At 36.9% G+C, this 21,811-nt stretch overlaps 2 protein-coding genes across 3 annotated transcripts; both read left to right on the top strand.

Annotated features, from left to right (window-relative positions):
* The first annotated feature begins 3,551 nt into the window (after positions 1 to 3,551).
* On the top strand, positions 3,552 to 4,235 carry LOC125660173 (involucrin-like). Its single transcript, XM_048892013.1, has one exon. It carries the CDS (start codon positions 3,552 to 3,554, stop codon positions 4,233 to 4,235), a length of 684 nt encoding a protein of 227 aa, XP_048747970.1.
* Positions 4,236 to 10,537: 6,302 nt separating this feature from the next.
* LOC125659002 (uncharacterized) lies at positions 10,538 to 20,366 on the top strand. 2 transcript variants are annotated; one of them, XM_048890481.2, is made up of 6 exons: positions 10,538 to 10,595; positions 10,700 to 10,842; positions 11,974 to 12,131; positions 17,588 to 17,734; positions 19,234 to 19,476; positions 20,235 to 20,366. In XM_048890481.2, exons 3-6 carry the CDS (start codon positions 11,981 to 11,983, stop codon positions 20,255 to 20,257), a joined length of 564 nt encoding a protein of 187 aa, XP_048746438.2. In that variant the 5' UTR covers positions 10,538 to 10,595; positions 10,700 to 10,842; positions 11,974 to 11,980; the 3' UTR covers positions 20,258 to 20,366. The 2 variants fall into 2 exon arrangements, with proteins under 2 accessions (XP_048746438.2, XP_048746439.2); XM_048890482.2 differs by having other exon boundaries at positions 10,555 to 10,602.
* The last annotated feature ends 1,445 nt before the right edge of the window (positions 20,367 to 21,811 follow it).

Here is a 21,811-nt window from a genome sequence, read left to right as displayed (position 1 = left end):
ATTTATTCAGAATATGCAGTCTGCTCTAAGTCTGGAAGATAGAGATGATTTCTTCGTTCCGAGACAACTGTTCCTCTTCAAAATTGACACCTTCAAGTTCAAACCAAGTCCACAGGTAAAATTTACATGTCATCCTCATCTGATTTAAAAATGTTAGAGATTTACAAACGATTCAATAATTTGATTAAAATTCCCGGAACTTTTGTTGTCTTTCTTGAATCGTGTGTCATACTGTTGGATCGTGAATTGCTGACTTTGTTTTTGTCCACACCTATACCGAGGATCAAATTACAGGGACAGACGTCGATGTCCGAGATCACAGACCTTCTACCTCTACACAAGATTGCACTGTGGGAGAAAAGGCAAGGACGTATGACACGTGATGTGAATACGCAATTTCCGAGTTGCCCAATAGTTTTTGGCCGGGTTGCACGAAGTGCAAATCCGGTCTATAGTATGGTGAAGTGCGGGCGGGCGGGCGGTTGGGGAAATTTTGTGAAATCAACTCCTCCTACAGTTTTTAATGTACAACCTTGAAACTTTGCAGAAAGTAAGTATATATATTGAAGTTATGCACTAGGTTTTTTGAAGTCTGACCTTTGTCGAATATGGGCGCTACAGCAAAAAATTGTTACTAAAAATAGAGTTCAACTTGAAAAAGGTAAATGAGATTATCTTTTGTGGTTAAATTTAGTTGCACTACCTCGGAGGAAAAATTCAATTATATATGAATGTCAAATTTTCTGGGCATGAGTTGTAAATTTGCAATATAAATAGAGAAATTCTGTTTCTTTATCATATAATCATATACAATTCAAGCACCTGAAGTTATTGTTCATTTTAGTTATTATTACTTAATATTACATATATCAGCAGTGCTCCAAGTTGCGAGTAAAACGGTTGCATTTGCGACCAGAAAATAAATTTTGCGACTAGAGATTATAATTAAGTCGCATTTTCGCGAGTGAAGAAAATTTGGGCAACCAGTAAAATTTTAGAATCGGGATCGGAAGTCTGAATAAATATTTTTAGTCTCGGTCAAAACAATCAAGATGGCGGGAAAACGAGGTTTAGAGCACTTTGGATTTATCAATAGTAAAAAACAGAAGCCTCAACCTTGTACATGTAACAAAGAAATTCAAGAATCACACGGGGAAAGTTCTGCATCAAAAGATGGCGTAGCAATGTCTAAAGAGAAATGCAAAAGTAAAGGAAGAACCCCAGTCCTGAAATGGCGGAGGAAATTTTCGTGATGGCAAAATGTTTTGCAGAATTTGTGAGGCCAATAAGCCAGCAACGTCCACAATTTCTAGACATCCATTGCCCTATTTCGCCACGACCGAGTGTACATCTTTCAAACGTGGAAATGTGACTATTCACGGTAACAGTAAGAGACATGTCGTTGTCCGTGACTGCATTATTAGCAGTAAGTCGAGCGGGGCAACAGATAACTACCACCAAATAAATCCCTGCCCAAATTATTTACTCTAAATATTGCAACCCGGCCAATTGAGTCTTTGACCCATTTTTTTCCCTTTGTGGAACTCTTATGTACAATGAGACACAAAACATACTATCGTCCAACCTATACATAACTGCTATGTTTGCAACATCGATTTATAATGCCCCTTCTTTTTCCTTACAAGTCACTCATGGCAAAGGAAGCAGCTTTTGGAGGAAACGGGTTCTCAGATTCTTTGGGCTTAAGTAGAGTTGGAACAAGATGTTGCAGATTAAATAAACATTAAAGAAACTTTACTGAAAATCCAAGAACAATTAAAGATATTTCTACCTGTATATTGATATTAAAATTGAACTTCTCTGGGGCGTTAATCTCCAGTTTCAGCGAATTGTTTTGACAACTGTCGTCCAATCAGAGAGTAGTAGGTGGAGTTGAAACATCATCTCTCTATTTAACAACACCCTCAGGGTCGGCTTCAGAATCACATTAAACAGCCACAACCTCAGGGTCGGCTTCAGAAGCACATTAAACAACAACCTCGGGATCGGAAGTGAAGATAACGAACAGTGATCAATCCCATAACTCCTATTATATAAGCAATACAAAATAGATAGTTGGGCAAATACGGATCCCTGGACAGACCAGAGGTGGGATTAGGTGCCTAGTAGGAGTAAGCATCCCCTGCTGAACGGTCACACCTGCCGTGAGCCCAATATCCTGATCAGGTAAACGGAGTTATCCGTAGTCAAAATCAGTGTGCCAAGAACGGCCTATCAATCGGTATGAAACACGTCAGACAACATTTGACCCAATTATAGGTTGTATTGACGAACTAGATCGTTATAACGATCATAGAATTTGCGAAATGCTGACTTCAATCGAGACTATTGAAACCCCTGTACCATCAACTTGTTTGCCAGTAGCTTGCCTCGATTTAAAAACTGACTCTACGTAGAACAATCTCTTGTGTATCGAATCAGTTAAGAGATAGAAACACCATATGCAGGTGATAATGGAATATTGCCACATAAATATGGGAAGTTGACGATGGAGAAGCTGAAATCATCCCGTTTTTCATACAGTTGAGTAGTCAGTTTGCCTTTAATGTCTCCTTTCAATAAAATATATGATATCACAATATAAAAGTACGTCACGACGTACAGGTCTAGAGTTGTATCGCGGGGAAAATGTCATAATTTCTTCTCACTATATTACTACCGTTATCTAGTCTTCAAGCTGTATATGTTTAAATCTGTTTGTCAGATGATTTTTTTTTTCAGTTTTCTTTGATGATATATAAGTTTCATATTCTTATATATAGTGTGCACGAAAGACTTTAAAGTAATCTTTATATTACTTTGTGACCTTGAAATCGCTCTCGATGTGTATAGTCATTTGGAATAAAGACAACCAACGCATGTACATATCGACTCGGCACAGGTGAAAGATGACGATATTTTATATCGATCAAGGTATATTCTTAAAGGTAACTAGTTGCAGATTTAGGATTTCGATACGGAAGGTAGAATATTTTGCCTCGTTTAGATACGATTTGGATGTGAATGTGGAAAATGCCCAACATTTGAGTTGAGATTATATTTGAGAGGATATTGCACCGATCCGTATCACTTTTTAAATTTACCATATCAGTAACGACATATCAAGCCCAAACTGCAAATGATTTGAGTGCATCTTTCACCGGTGCAGAGGTGATAAACAACTAAAGGTCTAGCGGATAAATTTAGCTCTACGTCACTTGTATGACGACGTAATAGTTAAGCGAAGGATATCCCACGTGATACGATATTTGTTTATGTATTGACAAACGATTCTTATTTTTATAAAAAATATGCGACGCTTGAAAGAATTTTACTTTTTAAAATATGAATATGCTGTTATTACTTGTTATTTTACCCGGGACACCTTAACCCGGTGTGAGCTACAACATTCTCAAGGTCGGCTTCAGAAGCACATTAAACAACCACAACCTCAAGGTCGGCTTCAGTAGCACATTAAACAACCACAACATCAAGGTCGACTTCAGTAGCACATTAAACAACCACAACATCAAGGTCGACTTCAGAAGGACATGAAACAACCACAGCCTCAAGGTCGACTTCAGAAGCACATTACTAATTCTCAAGGTCGGCTTCAGAAGCACATTAAACAACCTCAAGGTCGACTTCAGAAGCACATTATACATTCTCAAGGTCAGCTTCAGAAGCACATTAAACAACCACAACCTCAGGGTCAACTTCAGAAGCACATTAAACAGCCACAACCTCGGGGTCGGCTTCAGAAGCACATTAAACAACCACAGCCTCAGGGTCAACTTCAGAAGCACATTAAACAGCCACAACCTCGGGGTCGGCTTCAGAAGCTTATGAAACAACCGCAGCCTCAAGGTCGACTTCTGAAGCACATGAAACCTCAAGGTCGACTTCAGAAGCACATTAAACAGCCAAAATCTCAGGTTCAACTTCAGAATCACATTAAACAACAACCTCAAGGTCGACTTCAGAATCACATTAAACAACAACCTCAAGGTCGACTCCAGAAGCACATTAAACAATCACAACCTCAGGGTCGGCTTCAGAAGCACATTAAACTACACGATCAGGTTCGACTTCAGAAGCACATTAAACAACACCCTCAGGTTCGACTTCAGAAGCACATTAAACAACGACCCCAGAAGCACATTAAACAACCACACCCTCAGGTTCGACTTCAGAAGCACATTAAACAGTCCTCCAAGAGAGACAAGCCATGTTGAAGAAGAGGAGTATAAGGAAAAATGTGGTGAAGTTACCAGTTTCGAGGGAGTTATTTTAATGCGTTTTCAATTGAAGTTATTCCCCTTATTCCTGAGCTAAAACAAATTCCATTTTCTAACTGTGTCGGGAATAAATTATATTTGTCTACAACTTGGAAGTATATGATTGTTAGAATTACGGGTATTATATGCCGATAAATTTCTGCGGATATTTGGGCGAATTTCTTTCAAATACTGGGGAACTAAATTACTGTGATTTTAATCATATTTGTTAATTCATCTGATTGTCTTCTATTAGAAAGGGGTTCCCACCCAGTTTCTTTTTCTAAATGGTGTGAATCAAAATAAAAGTTGTGTACATTTTTGATAGGGTATTTCTTCCCTAAGTAAATTTTAACTTTTTTAACTAACCAAGTTTTTTAAACGCATTACTAGTATTTACAATGTTTTTAATATATACAGACCTGCTTAAATCATAGGAAAAGGTAAGACCAAGGTGCTTGTGAACAGTAACATATTCAAGCTGAAGAACGAAATATTTTTTTTTTCAATTAATTACTAGTACAAACTAGAATATGAAATTTTATAATATTAAAGGATTCTTTATGAAAAAGAAAACCCGACGTTCAGTTTGAGACGATGCCTATCACTGTGATCTCGTGGTCAAGGGATGCCTTGTGTTACCAGCACTTGTGTAATCCTTACATTTTAATTAACAAATGATCGATAAAGAACCCCCGATACAATCACAGTTGAAGACCCACTTGGATGAATAATCAGCCAAGCACAATGCGATTCTTATCGAACTTTGTGTTCCGATCTTTCAGGCAATTTTTTTCCCTTTTGGATCACCCTGTTTATCTGTGAGTACGTAGTAGGATTCATTCAATTTATTTTGCATTATATATCTAAGTATCGTTCCTTACAATTCATTGTGTGGTGTGGTTGCGTTGTTTTTTTTTTCCAGAGCGACAAACCTCCCAGTAGAGAATGAACTGATGATTCACACATTATTCGAAAGTCCCTTTCACTGACCTTTGCAGTAATATATAATGAGATTATGTCTGTCTTTTACTACCAACTATTGCTAAAATATATTCCATAATGCAGTTACTAGATAAATGACACAATACATCTCTACATTTCTGTTACTGATTGATTGATTGATTGATTGACTGATTGAATATTGTTTTACGTCCCTCTCGAGAATTTTTCACTTATATGGAGACGTCACTACTGCTGGTGACGGCTGCCAAATTTAGGCCTATGCTCGGCACTTACGGCCTTTGAGCAGGGAGGGATCTTTGTCGTGCCACACGTGCTGTGACACGGGGACTCGGTTTTTACGGTCTCATCAGAAGGACAGCCCCATTTCGTCGCCTCTTACGACAAGTAAGGGGGTACTGAGGACCTATTCTAACCCGGACCCCCATGGAACAATTTTCTGTTGTTGTAAAGGGGATCTTATAACATTTGTGTCGTTAGTGGAGAATATGTCTTCTTAGCAACGGTTCAACACTGTAGATTTCTGTTGTAAACGAGATTTTATAACGTTGGTGCCGTTATTGGAGGGAGTGTCTTCTTTTATGCATTTGCTAGATCTAGAGACTTTAATAACTAAACAGGTGTAAACCTGCGGGTCATTAGTCTTGGGTTGTCACGGGGTTGTAGAAACTCAACCAATTAGGGTCAACGGAAGTCCAATAATTAAAGTCGGAAGTGTATTGTAAATACCTTGACTGAATTAAGTTTACAAGATGCTACTGTTAAGCATAAACAAGCAGAAAAGTCAGTCCATCTTTGCGCATATTCAGGGAGCCTTGAAGGGAGACAATTCTTCCGCAGGGGAATATAATCAATGCATTGCCCACTTAAAGTCGGAAATAGTCAAGCGCGGTTTAACAAAGCAGTAAATGCTTATTCCTTGACAACTATAGTGCGATGAATAGATGAAAAATTGGTTATACAGCACTGCGTAGCTGTTCTTATCTGCTATGATGTCCAACAAATGATATTTTTGGGGTTCACCTTCACGTGGTGCTAGAAAATGTCTTAGTTATTTCAGATTTAATAGAGCTTTGCGTGGTTGTCAGTGAAAATAATGCAACAGCCATCAACTAGGCATGGTTGCTTTCTTGAACGCTATTAGATTATAATGACATTGTGATTTTATGCGATTGTTTCAACACTGGAATGGTACACTGCTCTTACTGTCCTACAATACATTCCACATTCATTAGTTTTTCATAAGGAAATCAATAAGGGATGTAAATTTACTGACACGCAAAAGAAATGCAATCCCAATTAAATGTCAGTTTTGTTTTAAATATTAATGGTTCATTGTCAGCAATTTTGAATGGCGTGATATCTTACACATTCCCAAACAATACACGGAGAATTGGTCACATTTGTCGTTCTCGTGTCCGCAATACCTACCCCAGTTGGTTGTGCACAAATGCACGCGAATGTATTTCATGAGTTTCAGAACTTCAGGTATTTGGTCAGAATAGTCCAATGCTGAAATTAGTTTCTCATATTACATAAAAGATGTCTAGGCTACCTAACGAGTAGTGCAGTTACTAGTGGATGAAAAAACATATACGCAGCGAGAAGAGCTCTGAATGTCTACAAACGCTGACTGATGCAACTGCTGACCGCTCTCGAACTGGCGGACCGAAGGTTACGACGCCTCATCAGGATCGTTTCATGAGATTGCAACACTTGCGTGACGGGTTTAGTTCTGCACGAAATACTGCAAATGAGACACCGGAGACACTAAGTCCAAGAACAGACCAGATATTATGTTGGGGCGTCTCTCCTCCATGGCACCAAGCTGTGTCGTGTTGCAGTGGGAATACTTCTTAATCGTCATCAACTTCAGGACTCAATGGTTGCGACAACACCGTCCAAATGTGTTTCCTATGCAAATAGGGCGCCGTGTACTCTTCTCTGACCAGTCATTTCACCCTTTGCGGCTCATATGGGCTTCGGAGTGTTTTTCAACATCACGGGGAACTTTATACCAATAACTGCATGATGGAATGTGACATTCTGGTGGTGGTAACGATATGAAATGGGGCGAGGTCTTTAGTGGCCGCAACGATCGTCTAGTTGTCATTGAAAGCAATTGACAGTGCAACAGTATATTGTCACTGTTCTGCAACCTGTCATCGTGTCGTTTTTCCGTCAGTACAACTTAATTTTTCCACAAGACAATGTCTGTTGGCATGTGACGTGACTTGCAATGGACTACCTTCACCAAACGAATGCCGATACGTTACCTTGGTCCCCATACAGTTTCGATACCTCGCCAATAGAGCATGTGTAGTACATGTTAAAGAGGCTCTATCCACTTTGCGGCAGGAGCTTCTGGAAGAGTGAAAGAACATCCCCATGGCATAAATAAACCGTGTAACCAAGTTTATGCATCGCAGAATTCGAGCAGCAACAAATGCTAATAGGGGCATATTCGTTACGTTATTGATAAAGAAAAAATTCACTGTATTACGCTGTGCTTCTTCAGCCTCGACTCTTTTTTTTTTTTTTTTTTTTTTTTTTTTTTTTGCCTAAGTGATGATAGCTAACTCTGAATTCACTGTATTATCCATTGAAATAAATGCGTATCTCATAACGGTATTAGTTATGAAAGTTAAGCGATATATTTGAATGGTAATAATGAACAAGTGAATATAACGAAGAGTGACCAATCTCACAAATCCTATAAAGTATACAATATTTATAGGACTAGCACGGTCCCCTAGACATACACTGTACCAGAGGTGGAATCGGGTGCCTAAGAGGAGTAAGCATCCTCTGTCGACCGGTCACACCAACTATAAACCCTATATCTCGATTAGTTAAAAGGAGCAATCCGTAGTCAAAATTAATATGTAAAGAACGGCCTAACAATTAGTACGAAACACATCAGTCTGCAATCGTCCTAATGACTTGATGTATTTGCAAATTAAATTAAATCATCATTGCGATCATAGAATTTGCGAAATACTGACTCTAAACAAGACTGTTGAAACCTCTGTAACATCAACTTATTTGTCCGCAGCCTACGTTGATTTACAAATTGATCATACACCGAACATGCTATCGCATATCGAATCAGTTGAGAGAGATATATGCAGGTGATAATGTAATATTGCTATAAAATATGGGAAGTTGACGATAGAGAAGCTGAGGTCATCTCGTTTATCATAAAGTCATGTTGTTAATTTGTCATTGACATCTACTTTTAACAAAATATCCATATATGAACCAGATATGGAAGACTTGGTGGTGTCTTTTATTTCGATTTCACTGGGATATATGGAATCGACAAAATTATAGAGAAAATGTCGTCCATATATTGAAATGTCGAGTTGAAGGCCATTACAAGATGTCTTTTTCTCATGTAGAAGCTTTTGAATAATGACATACGAGTAACTGTCTCATGACATAGAATTTGGCTCCACTTGTTTGGCACGCTGTTTTTGGCTATATTTAGATCTAAAACTTCTAATCCCTGTGAGCTCGAAATAAAGGACACCAGAGAGTCGTCCACTTCTGCTTCATACTTAGATATTTTATTGAAAGTAGACATTAACGGCAAACTAACAACTCAACTGTATGACAAACGGGATGATTTCAGCTTCTCCATCGTCAACTTCCCACATTTATGTAGCAATATTCCATTATCACCTGCATATGGTGTTTATATATCTCAACTGATTCGATATGCAAGAGCTTGTTCTGGGTATAGTCAGTTTTTAAATCGAGGTAAGCTACTGACAAACAAGTTGATGGTACAGGGATTTCAACAGTCTCGATTGAAGTCAGCATTTCGCAAATTCTATGGTCGTTATAACGATCTTGTTCGTCAATACAACCTCGCATTGGGTCAAATGCTGTCTGACATGTTTCATACCGATTGTTAAGCCGTTCATGGCACACTGATTTTGACTGCGGATAACTCCGTTTACTTGATCAGGATATGGGGCTCACGGCGGGTGTGACCGGTCAACAGGGGATGCTTACTCCTCCTAGGCACCTGATCCCACCTCTATGCGCATCTGGTGCATCAAAATTGGTACTGTATAAGTTTTACATATATATATACAAAAAACAGGTCAGCTAATAATGGAGCGCAATTCGTGCTTATGGGACTGTGTTGGGAGACCAGATCACCAAAGACTATGTAAATATTATCAATGAAGAACCCAACATATTTTTGATATTAACTGCAGACTACTTGAGAGTAGAAACAGTCTTGTTTTAAATCAACATTTCGCAAATTCTATGTTCATTATAACGATCTAGTTTGCCAATACAACCTATGGTATATCCAGGGGGTCCGAGTTTGTCCAACTCTCTATTTTTTATTCCTTAAAGGAGTTATAAGATTGATCACTGTTTGTTATCTTCACCTTTCACAGTATGGTGATATAGCACAAGTGTAACTAGCTAGAATGGTTTTATTATGCAGGTATAGAGCATTGTTCTATTGCACATATATAACAATGGGGCGTTGTATAATTGTACAGGTATAAATGTGGATCGTGGTGTTATTGTATAACTTGGGAGCATGGTTTTACTCACTGTTGATTACAAGCCTGTTTGAGTTAAACATTAATCAGCCAATACCATGCATAGTTCTGTTTTGTCCCATTACTTTTACATTCGATATATTATCATTCATGTGCATGTACATTATCAAATTTCCGATTGATTTTTCAAATAAATTTTTATCAAACATGTACATTGTGCCTAGTTATAAAGTGTTGTTTTCCTCACGTATTATTGGGTCAAGACGTTGTTCTATCAGAAGATGCGTGTGGAACTAAAAACAAATATCTATATGAAAATTGAATTTTACTTTTAACACATTTTTGAATGTATTGCCTTTTCAAAATTTGACAACAACAGACTCGGTAAGCTCAATGTCAATTCTCCCTTTGTCATTGAGTTTTCCCAATTTTTGGTAGATTGAAAAATTATACATGTTATGTCGCAGATCTCGGCTTTATGCAAAATTAATTAAAGGAAATATTTTAAAACAGTCTCTTACCACAAATAGTTATTAGTGATACCTTGCATTTCATTACTTTGATTCATGTTCCAAAAAATAAGGGAGGGCATCAGCAGCAATCGTGTTCTCTTTTAGATTTGAGTAAATTTTGCGAAAGGCATTTGTTAAATCGAAATTTATTACTTTGGTAATCCGTCTCAGTGGTTATTTTGGGGGTGGCAACGAAGCAATTACGTTGTGGACGTGGGCGTTTGAAATATCATCCTCATACCGACGCGAGATTGTCTCTCACTTCAAGTTTCTATTGAGTTTCTTGGCACGTTTGGACAACAATCGACACTTCTGTAATACGTAATGTTTGATTAGGATTCCAAGAAAGTCTAAATATTAATTAATTTGCAATAAGCCTTAAGGAGTATCAAGTATTATATTAGTTGGTATATTACAGGTCTCAAAACCATAATCGGGGAGACTGATTGGATTAGACACTCTCATCCGATTTGTACAAATAGTGATTGGGAAGAAGTTACCAATTTAGTTGTGAATTGACAGTGGTCGGATTTGTGAGTATCACAGTTGTACACCAAAGAGGTAAGTTGTAAATCATTGAAAATTCTCTTCTTAAAGACAAAGCTCGAAAAAAAAACTATTTGTGTACTGGTACTGTTGCTATACTAGAAGATTATCTGAACCATGTTTGATTTTACGACTCTTAACCTCCATATTGCTAAGTTTACAGATTAGTGGGTGCACAATAATGCAACTGTTTGCAAACATCGTAGATTGTCAAGTCATGGCTTTTAAGAGCTACTTCTTTTAAAATTTCGTTATATATTTGCGTTACCGATTAGTCGTACTGGCAATAAACTACTGACGTAGCTTAACCATTATTCAATGAATATTGATATCTGTTGTTTTCGTGGGAACCAGGGTACCAACGAAACAGTTCACAAATAAAAATACTAAGCAAAGCATGATGCCCACGAAAATACAAAATTTTCTGACATGAAAGTGTAAGCCAAATAATCTCTATGAATATAATTGTTCACAATTTCAAACTCCAAATGCTTTAATGTGGTACAGCCAATTAAAATTATTTGGTAAATTTGTTCCAAAAGTTGCCGAATGTTTCTTGAAATTTTAAAAATTTAAGGAACGAAGAAATCGTTTACTAACAAGTACATGTTATGGGACCCGTTTCTCGCACTATACACTTGCAAGATTTAATTTTTGGTAAATGTCGATGTCAACTCTGTTGAAATATACATTTACATGCATTAGACACAAGGGTTCTCGATGATCTGTCGAAATTAGTGTCAAACCAACAAAACAAAACAAAAACAAAAAACATGTAAATGCATCAAAGTTGATAATGGGAGAAAAAGAATTTATCAGCAACCGGTCATAAAGAAATTATCATATGGGCACGATGTTGAATGAGAGGTTTGACCTTAATTTCCTGTAAAAGGAAGTTTGATAAATTGTACCGCTTCATTGGCAGTTTGAACACACAATATTTGTAATTTAGTCACTTATAGTGCATCACTAGTGAACTTTAACTAATGGCCACCTTATATCGGTATAACCCGATATACCAGATGTACTATTTCAAATTAGAATCACTTTTCCTTTGAACAAGACGAATTATCATTTTTTTTCAATCGATTTCCAGACTTATATTTACTCAATAAATGTATCCGTCAATTTTGTGTTTACTTGAAGAAACATTATGAGGACTCTCGTTTGGTTCATCTCCGTTGTCTGCAGTTGCACGTGTTTACTGGCCGTGGCTTTACCATACGGTGCGAGCAGCCTGACGACCACCAGGAAACGAAATCAAGAGACCACCGCGAGCTGTGTCAGTATCCAGCAGCTGGAAGGTAATCTACAAGGCGGTCGTCCGGAAACGGCAATTGACGTGTAAATGTCTTCATTTGTATCATCACGGTGATGGGGATCTACTAAAAAATCGAAGCGTCTCCGTCGTAAATTTGTCTAGATTAGGTGCTAATATCACTAAGGTTTACTCGATAGTGTCATCTTACAGGAAGTGCAACATTTCATAACTGTAGAAAGAGGTCGTCTATTATTTGTGTGTTGGTAATGAAAACTAGGAGAACTAGAATTACAAAATGTGTCTGACGTTAAAGGGATAGTAAAGGGCATTTTGTTCATTAAAATGAATTCACGCGACTCGTACAATTTATTTTCTGAAATAATAAAAAATTTAAGCATTTATTTTAAAACGATTATCACCTTCAAATTACGTCCCTGAATATTTGCATTACATCCGCTATATCAATTGGCTCTTAGTGCAACTTTTGATTGATTGACTGATTGATTTTATATTGTTTAACAGGAACTCTCGAGAATATTTCACTCATATGGAGACGTCGCCACTGCTAGTGAAGGGCTACAAAATTTAGGCCTATGCTCTGCGCTTATGGCCTTTGAGCAGGGAGGGATCTTTATCGTGCCACACCTGCTGTGACACGGGGCCTCGGTTTTTTGCGGTCTCATCCGAAGGACTGCCCCATTTAGTCGCCCCTCTCCTATTCTAACCCGGATCCCCACAGGACAGTGCAACCACTTATCTTTTATTTTAACATTAGTAAAGAAGATGATCTGGAACAAAGCAGCAATACTATCTCTTTAACGTTTTTACATTATTAAAGAACTGGTGCTGTTCTTAATATTATGCAGACTTTAATTCCTTTGTTATTTTCTCTTTGTTTTCAAACGAATTTTATTGAACCAGGATTTTGCAGACAAAAATCTCTTCTATACGAGCAGTTATTCTTCAACCCTCGATCAAATACACACACAAAACTGCGCTAAAATTCATTTGCTCATAGTTTGTCAAAATTCTCCAGGGACGCCTGCTATGTCCGTGTGCACAACGAGGAAGAAATACATCAATGTATTAGCTTGCAGCATGTGACACCTCTTGTCATAGTAAAAACTCGTGTCGTTGAAATTGGATTGTATCATAGTACACTGCTGAGTAAACTAAAGCGCCAACTGTGCAAATCATTATCAAATCTTAAACATAATTGCTTCAGTTTATATTCATGGTTTCTTAAATTCATCGTGTGAATGATATCAATTTTTCTGGTCCTTTACGCAGATGCCGTATATCGGGTTCATCAGGTCCAAATACAGTATAAACGAACATAGACCCTCCACGGAAATGTGTCTCATTACTTTGTTTAGAATCAAAACACAAATTAAAATGCGTACGGGAAAAACACACCATGTTGTAATTCTGATCGTGTATTGAAATACATATATCTCGTCAGTACTACTTCCGTGCGCAGGTATGTATACATGAGATAATCCAGAATCTTTCACAGTGGGAGAGAAATCCACCATATACAATTTTTCCCGATATAATCTCGGGAATGTCAGTATTTTACAACTGGATGAGCAGAGGAATAGGCAAATATGTTTATTTTCTACCAAGCTCTACCAAGCTCGGGGATTGATGGATGGAGGTCGGTGTCCCTACCTCTCTGTATGCGCGCCTAACGTGAATGGGTGAAGATAACGAACGGTCAACAATCTCATAAATCCTATAGAGAATATAAAATTAAGAGGACTAGCACGGACCACTAGACATGCCAGAGGTGGAATCAGGTGTCTAGGAGGAGTAAGCATCCCCTGTCGACCGGTCACACCCGTCATGAGTCCTGTATCTTGATGAGGTAAACGGAGTAATCAGTAGTTAAAATCAGTGTGTAAAGAACGGCCCAACATTTGGCATGAAACAAGTCAGACAGCTTTTGATCCAATGACGAGTTGTATTGGTAAATTAGATCGTTATAACGAATATAGAATTTACGGAATGCTGGTTTTGATTAATTGATTGTATATTGTCTAACGTCCCTCTCAAGAATTTTTCACTAATATGGAGACGTCACCATTACCGGTGAAGGGCTGCAAAATTTAGGTTTATGCTCAGCGATTACGGCCTTTGAGCAGGAGGGATATTTATTATATCATATACCTAGTAGTGTATCAGCCCTGATACACCTATCTTGGCTAGGGTGAGACAGCTGCAAGTAGGTAGGGCTGTCTCGCCCTAAGGGCCGAGATATCTCTGTCTCGGCCCGTTGTCAAGGGGCTGTCTCGCCCTCAAATTTCAAATGGCTATTTCTTTTTTAATCTTTTGAAATCTAACATAACTACATGAAAAAAATGATGTTAGACACAATTTTTTTCAAATATAATACTTTCTTCCACGACAAAATTTAATTTAAGAAGAAAAATTAAATAAAAACGTTTTCAAAAACAGCGCTAAATTGTAGCGAGTATCTACGGCCTTTGAGCAGGGGGGATATTTATTGTGACACATATGCTGTGACACGGGGCCTCGGTTTCTGCGGTCTCATCAGAAGGACCGCCCCACTAAGTCGTCTCTTATGACAAGCAAGGTCTACTGAGGACCAATTCTAACCCGGATCACCACGGAATAAACTCTGGTTTTAAACGAGACTGTTGAAACTCCTGTATTGTTAGTAGTCTACCTCGATTTAAAAACTGATCATACGCAGAACAAGCTCTTGTGTATCGAATCGATTGATAGACATGATCACCATATGCATGTGATAATGGAATATCACTACATAGATATACGTAATTGACGATTGGGAGAGCTGAAGTTTTCCCGTTTGTCATAAAGTGAGTTGTTCGTTTGCTTTTAACAGCTATGTTCAATAAAATATTGAAGCATGAAGCAAATGTGGACGACATTGTGGGGTATTTTACTTCGAGTTCACTGGGATATATCTAATCGACATATGAATGAAAATCACTATTGTTGAATTAAATTCTGCCACGGTTATTTGCAAAGATCAAAGGAATGTTGCGGTCATTATTCTATATTATAACCTCATACGTATTCACTGATTATGAGAAAGACATACCGCTTGCACTTCGAGTTTTGATAATGCAAATATCAAGTCGATGACTGATAATTCAATTTTATAATCATAAAAATAAATCAATATAAATTGTAAAACAATATAAATACTTAAGGACATCTGTAATTCAGTATAAATCAGATGGTCTCGAAATGTTGTTTGAAATGTAAAAGCCTCGGCTTTTACTAGTAAATTTCAAAACATTTCTCGACCTCGGAGGTTATCCTGCAACATACACGAAAACGCGATCATTACTTCTTAAATAGATAAAACGATAGAATTTTAATAATTGTTTCATCATATGATATGACGATCTAAAACATCGCAATCCACTACAGTGCTAGAGCTTATGAAGTCATACCTGGTCAGCCATATTTGTACACAGCTAGACTGAAGGACCTAGTCGAGAGTGATTAGTGACGCGAGTTTTTGTTTATTATAGGACTAAATAATTTATAAAATTGAAGCCGGCTGCTAGAACATATACAACTTATCAAACAATACCTGATCGGTCATCTTTAGATCGTGTTCGATGTTATTACATAATTCAAAAATTGTTACTCCAGTCCATGATAGAATTCACCCTTTCTTTACAATTAAAGCCCAAAATAGTCAAAAGTGAATAGAGACGCGAGTTTTCATTGAGTGACCAAAAATAATCAATCGTATCAATTTATACTGTTATAATCAGTGTGTCAAGAACAGCCTAACAATCGGTATGAAACATGTCAGACAGTATTTGACCCAATGATAGGTTGTATTGACGAACTAGATCGTTATAACGACCATAGAATTTGCGAAATGCTGACTTCAATTGAGACTGTTGAAACCCCTTTACCATCAACTTGTTTGTCAGTAGCTTGCCTCGATTTAAAAACTGACCATACGCAGACCAAGTTCTTGCGTATCGAATCAGTTAAGAGATGTAAACACCATATGCAGGTGATAATGGAATATTGCTACTTAAGTATGGGAAGTTGACGATGAAGAAGCTGAAATCATCCCGTTTGTCATAAAGTTGAGTTGTTAGTTTGCCGTTAATATCTACTTTCAGTAACATATCTAAGTATGAAGCAGAAGTGGACGACTCTATGGTGCCTTTTATTTTGAGTTCACTCGGATATATTGAATCGACATAATTATGAATGAAAATATTATTGTTAATAGATAATACGTCGTCGATATATCTAGATGTCGAATCGAAGGTCACGGCAAGAGATTTTTTCTTCTCGCGTAGAAGTTTTTGAATAAATTCTGCTTCATAGGAATATAAAAACAGGTCAGCCAACAAAGAAGCACAATTCGTGCCCATGAGGATTCCAACAGACTGTTGGAAGACCTGATCACCAAAGACCACGACGATATTGTCAATGAGGAACTCAAGCATATTTTTCATTTTAACTTCAGAGTACTTGTGCGTTTCCATTAATTTGCATTAACAAAAATTCTATTATTGTTAATAAATAGAACTTTCCTTTTTCGAGACTTGTGCTGGATGAAAGAAAGATTGAGATCACGTGATTAGTTCACATCAGGAGAAGAACAAAGGTGAAGGTCAAAGGTCAATACCACAATATTATAATAGAAATTTACAACGTATTTTACAAACATATTCAAGAAATGAATAGCACTTAAACTTCACAGGGGATATGAAGTAAGGCACTCACGTGATCATATCCTGAAGTGTTTTCAAATCATTTTTGTTAAGATGACCCAGAAACAGGGTTCTTTAGAAATCTTCGTGATAACGATTGTGAAGTTTAACTTTTCGTAATTGAAAATCCTTATGTTGTCATTATTCTGTAAGAGACTATTTGTATCTAGATGTGCATTTGACATCTCCGATTGGAGTAAAAGGAAGAGTCAACAAAATTTCCAAAGTTCAACGATTTGGGGAATTTCACTCGTGACACAGACATAGAACTAGGCCTAGCTAATCGTGTTGCTGTGTACGGGTATTATAACGAGCTCACCGGTACCTGCTTTCTGAAATACTGATAAATTCTTGCTACATCCTAGTTGTATATTTGTCCTTCTTTATATTATGACATGTGACCTCCCAAACTTTCATTGGAAATTGAGGTCATTTTGTTTGGTAAGTTTATATAGTAAAGAAACACTACACATGCTTACAGTTTGTTACAATTTCAATATCTATTTGCTTGTCGTCGTTTAGGCTTAATATTAGTATAGCAATTACAGAAAATAATCTTTATAGCGCTGTTTAGTTAACAAAGTTTCTTGGCAAAGGGGGAAAATCCCAAATGGTGTGATTTATGATAAGCTGAAACATCCTTCGAGAACTCAAGTGCTTCCTCTTAGATTACCACATAGCTTTTTTGGAATAAATGTCAATGCCATAAAATACCAAATTGGTAATTATCATGCATTCCTAAGCTATTTTCTGATTTAAGTATTTCAGGCCCAGTTTCACAACTCCGTGGATAAAACCTTGGATGGAAAGGCAACCTTTGAGGAAGTAAAGGACTATTTATCTAAATACAACCCTGTTATCAAGGACTCGGAAGTGACGAGGTTCATCAGACGCAGGGACGTTAATGGTGATGCATTTCAAACATTATCAAATATCTAAATATGAAACTTTCTATAATCTGTGCATAACCAGGGCCGTAGCTCCGTTAGGCTTCAGTAGGTACTTTCCTACACATAATTTTTTATTTTCATAATTTATTTTAACGTACGATATTCACACAATGGAATGTTTATATTTTTCTAGTGTTTAGCGTACTTTCATAAATCGGGGGGGGGGGGGACTAGTATTTATTTCGTTGGATTTTTAGGTGTTCTGTGTTCCCCAGGTGACCTATTGCTATTGGTTTGCGTCCGTCGTTGTGCGTTAACAATTGAATATTTCAACCCTCTTCTTGATAACTACCCATCCAATTCTTTTTAAATTTGGGGATGAAGCATCCTTGAGCCAACGGGGGGGGGGGGGGGGGGCAAAATTTGTCAATGTCAGGATTCCTCCACCCCTTGGTTGGGCCTTAGGAGCGGGGCAAAAATTGATATTTTTCAAATTTCCACTTCTCTACAAATGCATGGTCATGTAATGCAATAAAAGGTAGAGGGTCTGATTCAGGGCAGGGCCATACTTGGCATATAGTGTTTATGTGTCAAACATTTAAATAACGTTAATCTTCTTTAATGCTTTTGATACTAAATGGATACTTAGAGGGAGCAAGTATTCCATTACCGAAATTATAACTTTCATGATCCCGGGGGTAGATATTTTATAAACAGGGTGGGGTCATAATAGTCATGTTGTTTAAATGTGTTCGTTGACAATTGAACATTTTAAACATCTTGATAACTACCTAATACGCAACTTCCGAGATATCAGCTCTTCTGTAATAGAAGTACGTTCAGTGTTCTGTTGAACGCTTGGGTGGGTACACGATGTATACATATACTATAGACTAGCTATGTTAATACGTATAAAAGTAATGAAAGTCTAAATTTTGTTTATATCAGCCGTTGGTATACATTAAACTGACCATATCTAGAATAATATTTGATTGAATTAGGCCATTAAATTAAATATGAAATTATTTTTTTATTTCCTCTCCTGCACGAGTGATATTTTATTCAAAGAAAAATGGTGATTGTCGATTTTTGTTTGAGCTATTTTATTATTAAATACTAATAAACTTACTAATATTGTGTGTCCCTGCAGTTTGGGTGGCTGCATGATATCTGATAATCAGCCTTTAGGCAATATATCAAGGCAGCGAAAAGCATATTCTCTGCCTTCAAAATGTATCCATATTGCTTGGAAATAGCTAACTAATACTAATTTATACACATTTTGCTAATGCATCGCAAAACGTTACATGACTGTATTTACACTTTAGAAAATGGATTCATGTGAACGTGGCTTTAAAATGTACTTATAATTAGTACTTATAATTAGTACTTATAATTAGTACTTATACTTATAATTAGTACTTTTACTTATAATTAGTACTTTTACTTATAATTAGTGCTTTCATATGGCCACCCTTTCCTTACAAAGTGTATTTCATTCTTTCTCCCACGACAGGCAATGGAGTTATCGATTTCATACCAGACTATTTAACAGAGGTTATGTCCCCTACATACGGTCTGTCTAAGGCCAAGGAGTGGTTCCAGTTGGAAGACTCCAACCGTGACGGATACGTGTCCAGAGACGAGCTGATTCAGATTGCTCTGAATGTCGGTTTTCCGCCGGAGGAGGCTGAAGACGCAGTGGACATGTTCTATATGTCAGGAGATGTAAACGGCGACAGAAAACTTAACTGGAAAGGTACATTTTGGAAATGTTAAATACTTATAGGTTATAGACTTTGTATGGGAAAATATGACGACCGAGTTTTTTGGCGCGTAGACGGACCGAGCTTGCGAGGTCCGTCCGCAACAAAAAACGAGGTCGTCATATTTCCCATACAAAGTATATAACCTTTTTATTATATACTTTCAATTTCATTTAGAAACTAACAATAATTTTATTTTTAACAATAACTTTATCGGTTTAATTGAGTAAAAGATGAAAAACACGAAAAATTTGAAAATTAACGGCGTAGAAATCTGATTGTGACGTAATGTTTGCGGGCCGGAATGTTTCCGGGCATATATCGTGTGATATATGCCCGCAAACTTTTAAAGAAAAAAGAAGAGATGAAATTGAAAGTATATAATAAAGTAACTTATTTTCGAGGAGTCGGATTTTCGTGGCTTATTGTAGTTGGCTTTCTCCTGTCCTCGAGAAGAATTTGAATGACTGGATAATTCCAGATCACGGGAAAACAACAACAAAATAATACACCCTTGTGAAATTTAATGATTTTACAGTATTTCTATCGGTCAGACCAATGTCCAATGACGTCATTTCATGATATAAATGTATTTTCTCGTATTCAAATTTTGAAAGACCAATGAAATTCGTAGTAATTGAAATGTAGATTTTTGAAATATTTCCTGTTTGATATATCTCGGATATTCATTTTGTAGAAAAGATAGAACACAAGAATGCTCTTTGCCAACTTACTTTTTTATCATTTACAGAATATTCTGCCGTAGTCATGTAAAGGAAATACGAGAATTCAGAGACCGAGGGGGCCATTGTCCTGCATACAGTGTCAGTCTTTGTGATTTTGATTGCAAAGTGTATTCGAAAATAAAACAGTATCGACTCCACCTCGGTGTTTAACTATTCTTGTTCTGAACACTTGAAAGGAATCTGTCAGCATTCTATTTTATCTTTATGCCTTCAACAGCTCAGGCATGTACGTGAGGTGAAGCGATATCCCATTCTAAATTAGATTTCTTTATACAATCACAATGTAATTTTACGATAATTTGGCTTGTTAATTATTTTTGATATGACGTATGTATTCCGTGTAGGAGGTGATGCGACATCACTTTTGTTTCTGTTATCAGTATATTCGCCCAGAGTTCGATGATAGACAGCAGTAATTCAGTCATCTGTTGATCTACTCGATTAGCATGTGTTGTGCAATCACTGCACATTATTGATAAAAATGGAACCTTTATATCCATTATCAATATAAACGAATATTGTATACCTCGGTATAACGTAAAAGGTCTTCATTCGAGAAAATGTTGGAAATTAAAGGAATTAGGAAGAAACAAATATTTCTTTTGCATTTCAAATTCAGCGCAGATTGATTCGATATACGTGTACATGTATTCACATTTCCAATGTTTTTTCGCCTTTGATGTCTCTACAAATTGTAGTGATGGCCATTTTCTCATGAATGCTCTGCAGTTGTAAATAATGTACGTGTGAATAGATATAGTACGTTTACTTTAAAGGCTGAGAAATCCGATAGAATGAAAGTAGAATGTAAATAACAAATAAACTTCATTTTTGAAAATACACGAGGGTATGAACTGAGACGCTTCACGCCGGACTACTTTTCATGAAACGCCTACGCGCTTATTGGAGTAGGCCAGCGTGAATCGCAGTTCATATCTTTTATGTATTTTCAAAATTGAAATTCGTTTCTTAATTATCAGTGGAATCCAAATATTACCAATTTTAAGAGCTTCGCACTTTTATTCAGTTTGTGAGTAAAATGTCCAGATAAGATGTCAAAAATGTCAAAAAGAATGTTTAATCCTATATTAATAATAAAATAGCTCAATATGCAACCTACGATATTTATCGATCTGATTTTTAAAATGTGAGAAGTTTATGAGCATTAGTAAGCTAATACTCATTTCATAAACCGTTGACTATTTACACTGTAAATTGTAATTCATGGCAGGTAAATGGCAATACCAGTAGACTGAAATATTTCTTTTTTTAACATTAGTTAAGGTAAATGTACTTATGGCAGTTTCAGCATTTTGCGTTCAAAACCAGTGTTCACTGTTTGGAAGTTTGAGAAAGACCAGTGATCGACAAAACAGAATTCTCGCCCTTTGACTATATTTCCACGATATTGTGTCTTAATAAAACCTTCTTTTTTTCCCTACAAATCTAGAAACTTTGATGCGCATGAAAATTTATAAAACCACCAGTACTACATATACATTATAGATATTGAAATGTCCCCAGATATAAGCTGTATTAGAGAGATGCAGTGGCGGATCTGAAAAGGGATTGCAAACCTCTT

This window comes from Ostrea edulis, chromosome 9, assembly GCF_947568905.1.
Source record: "Ostrea edulis chromosome 9, xbOstEdul1.1, whole genome shotgun sequence".
NCBI lineage: Eukaryota > Metazoa > Mollusca > Bivalvia > Ostreida > Ostreidae > Ostrea > Ostrea edulis.
The sequence above is the reverse complement of the archived record's forward strand: the minus strand, read 5'-3'. Positions and strand labels throughout refer to the sequence as shown.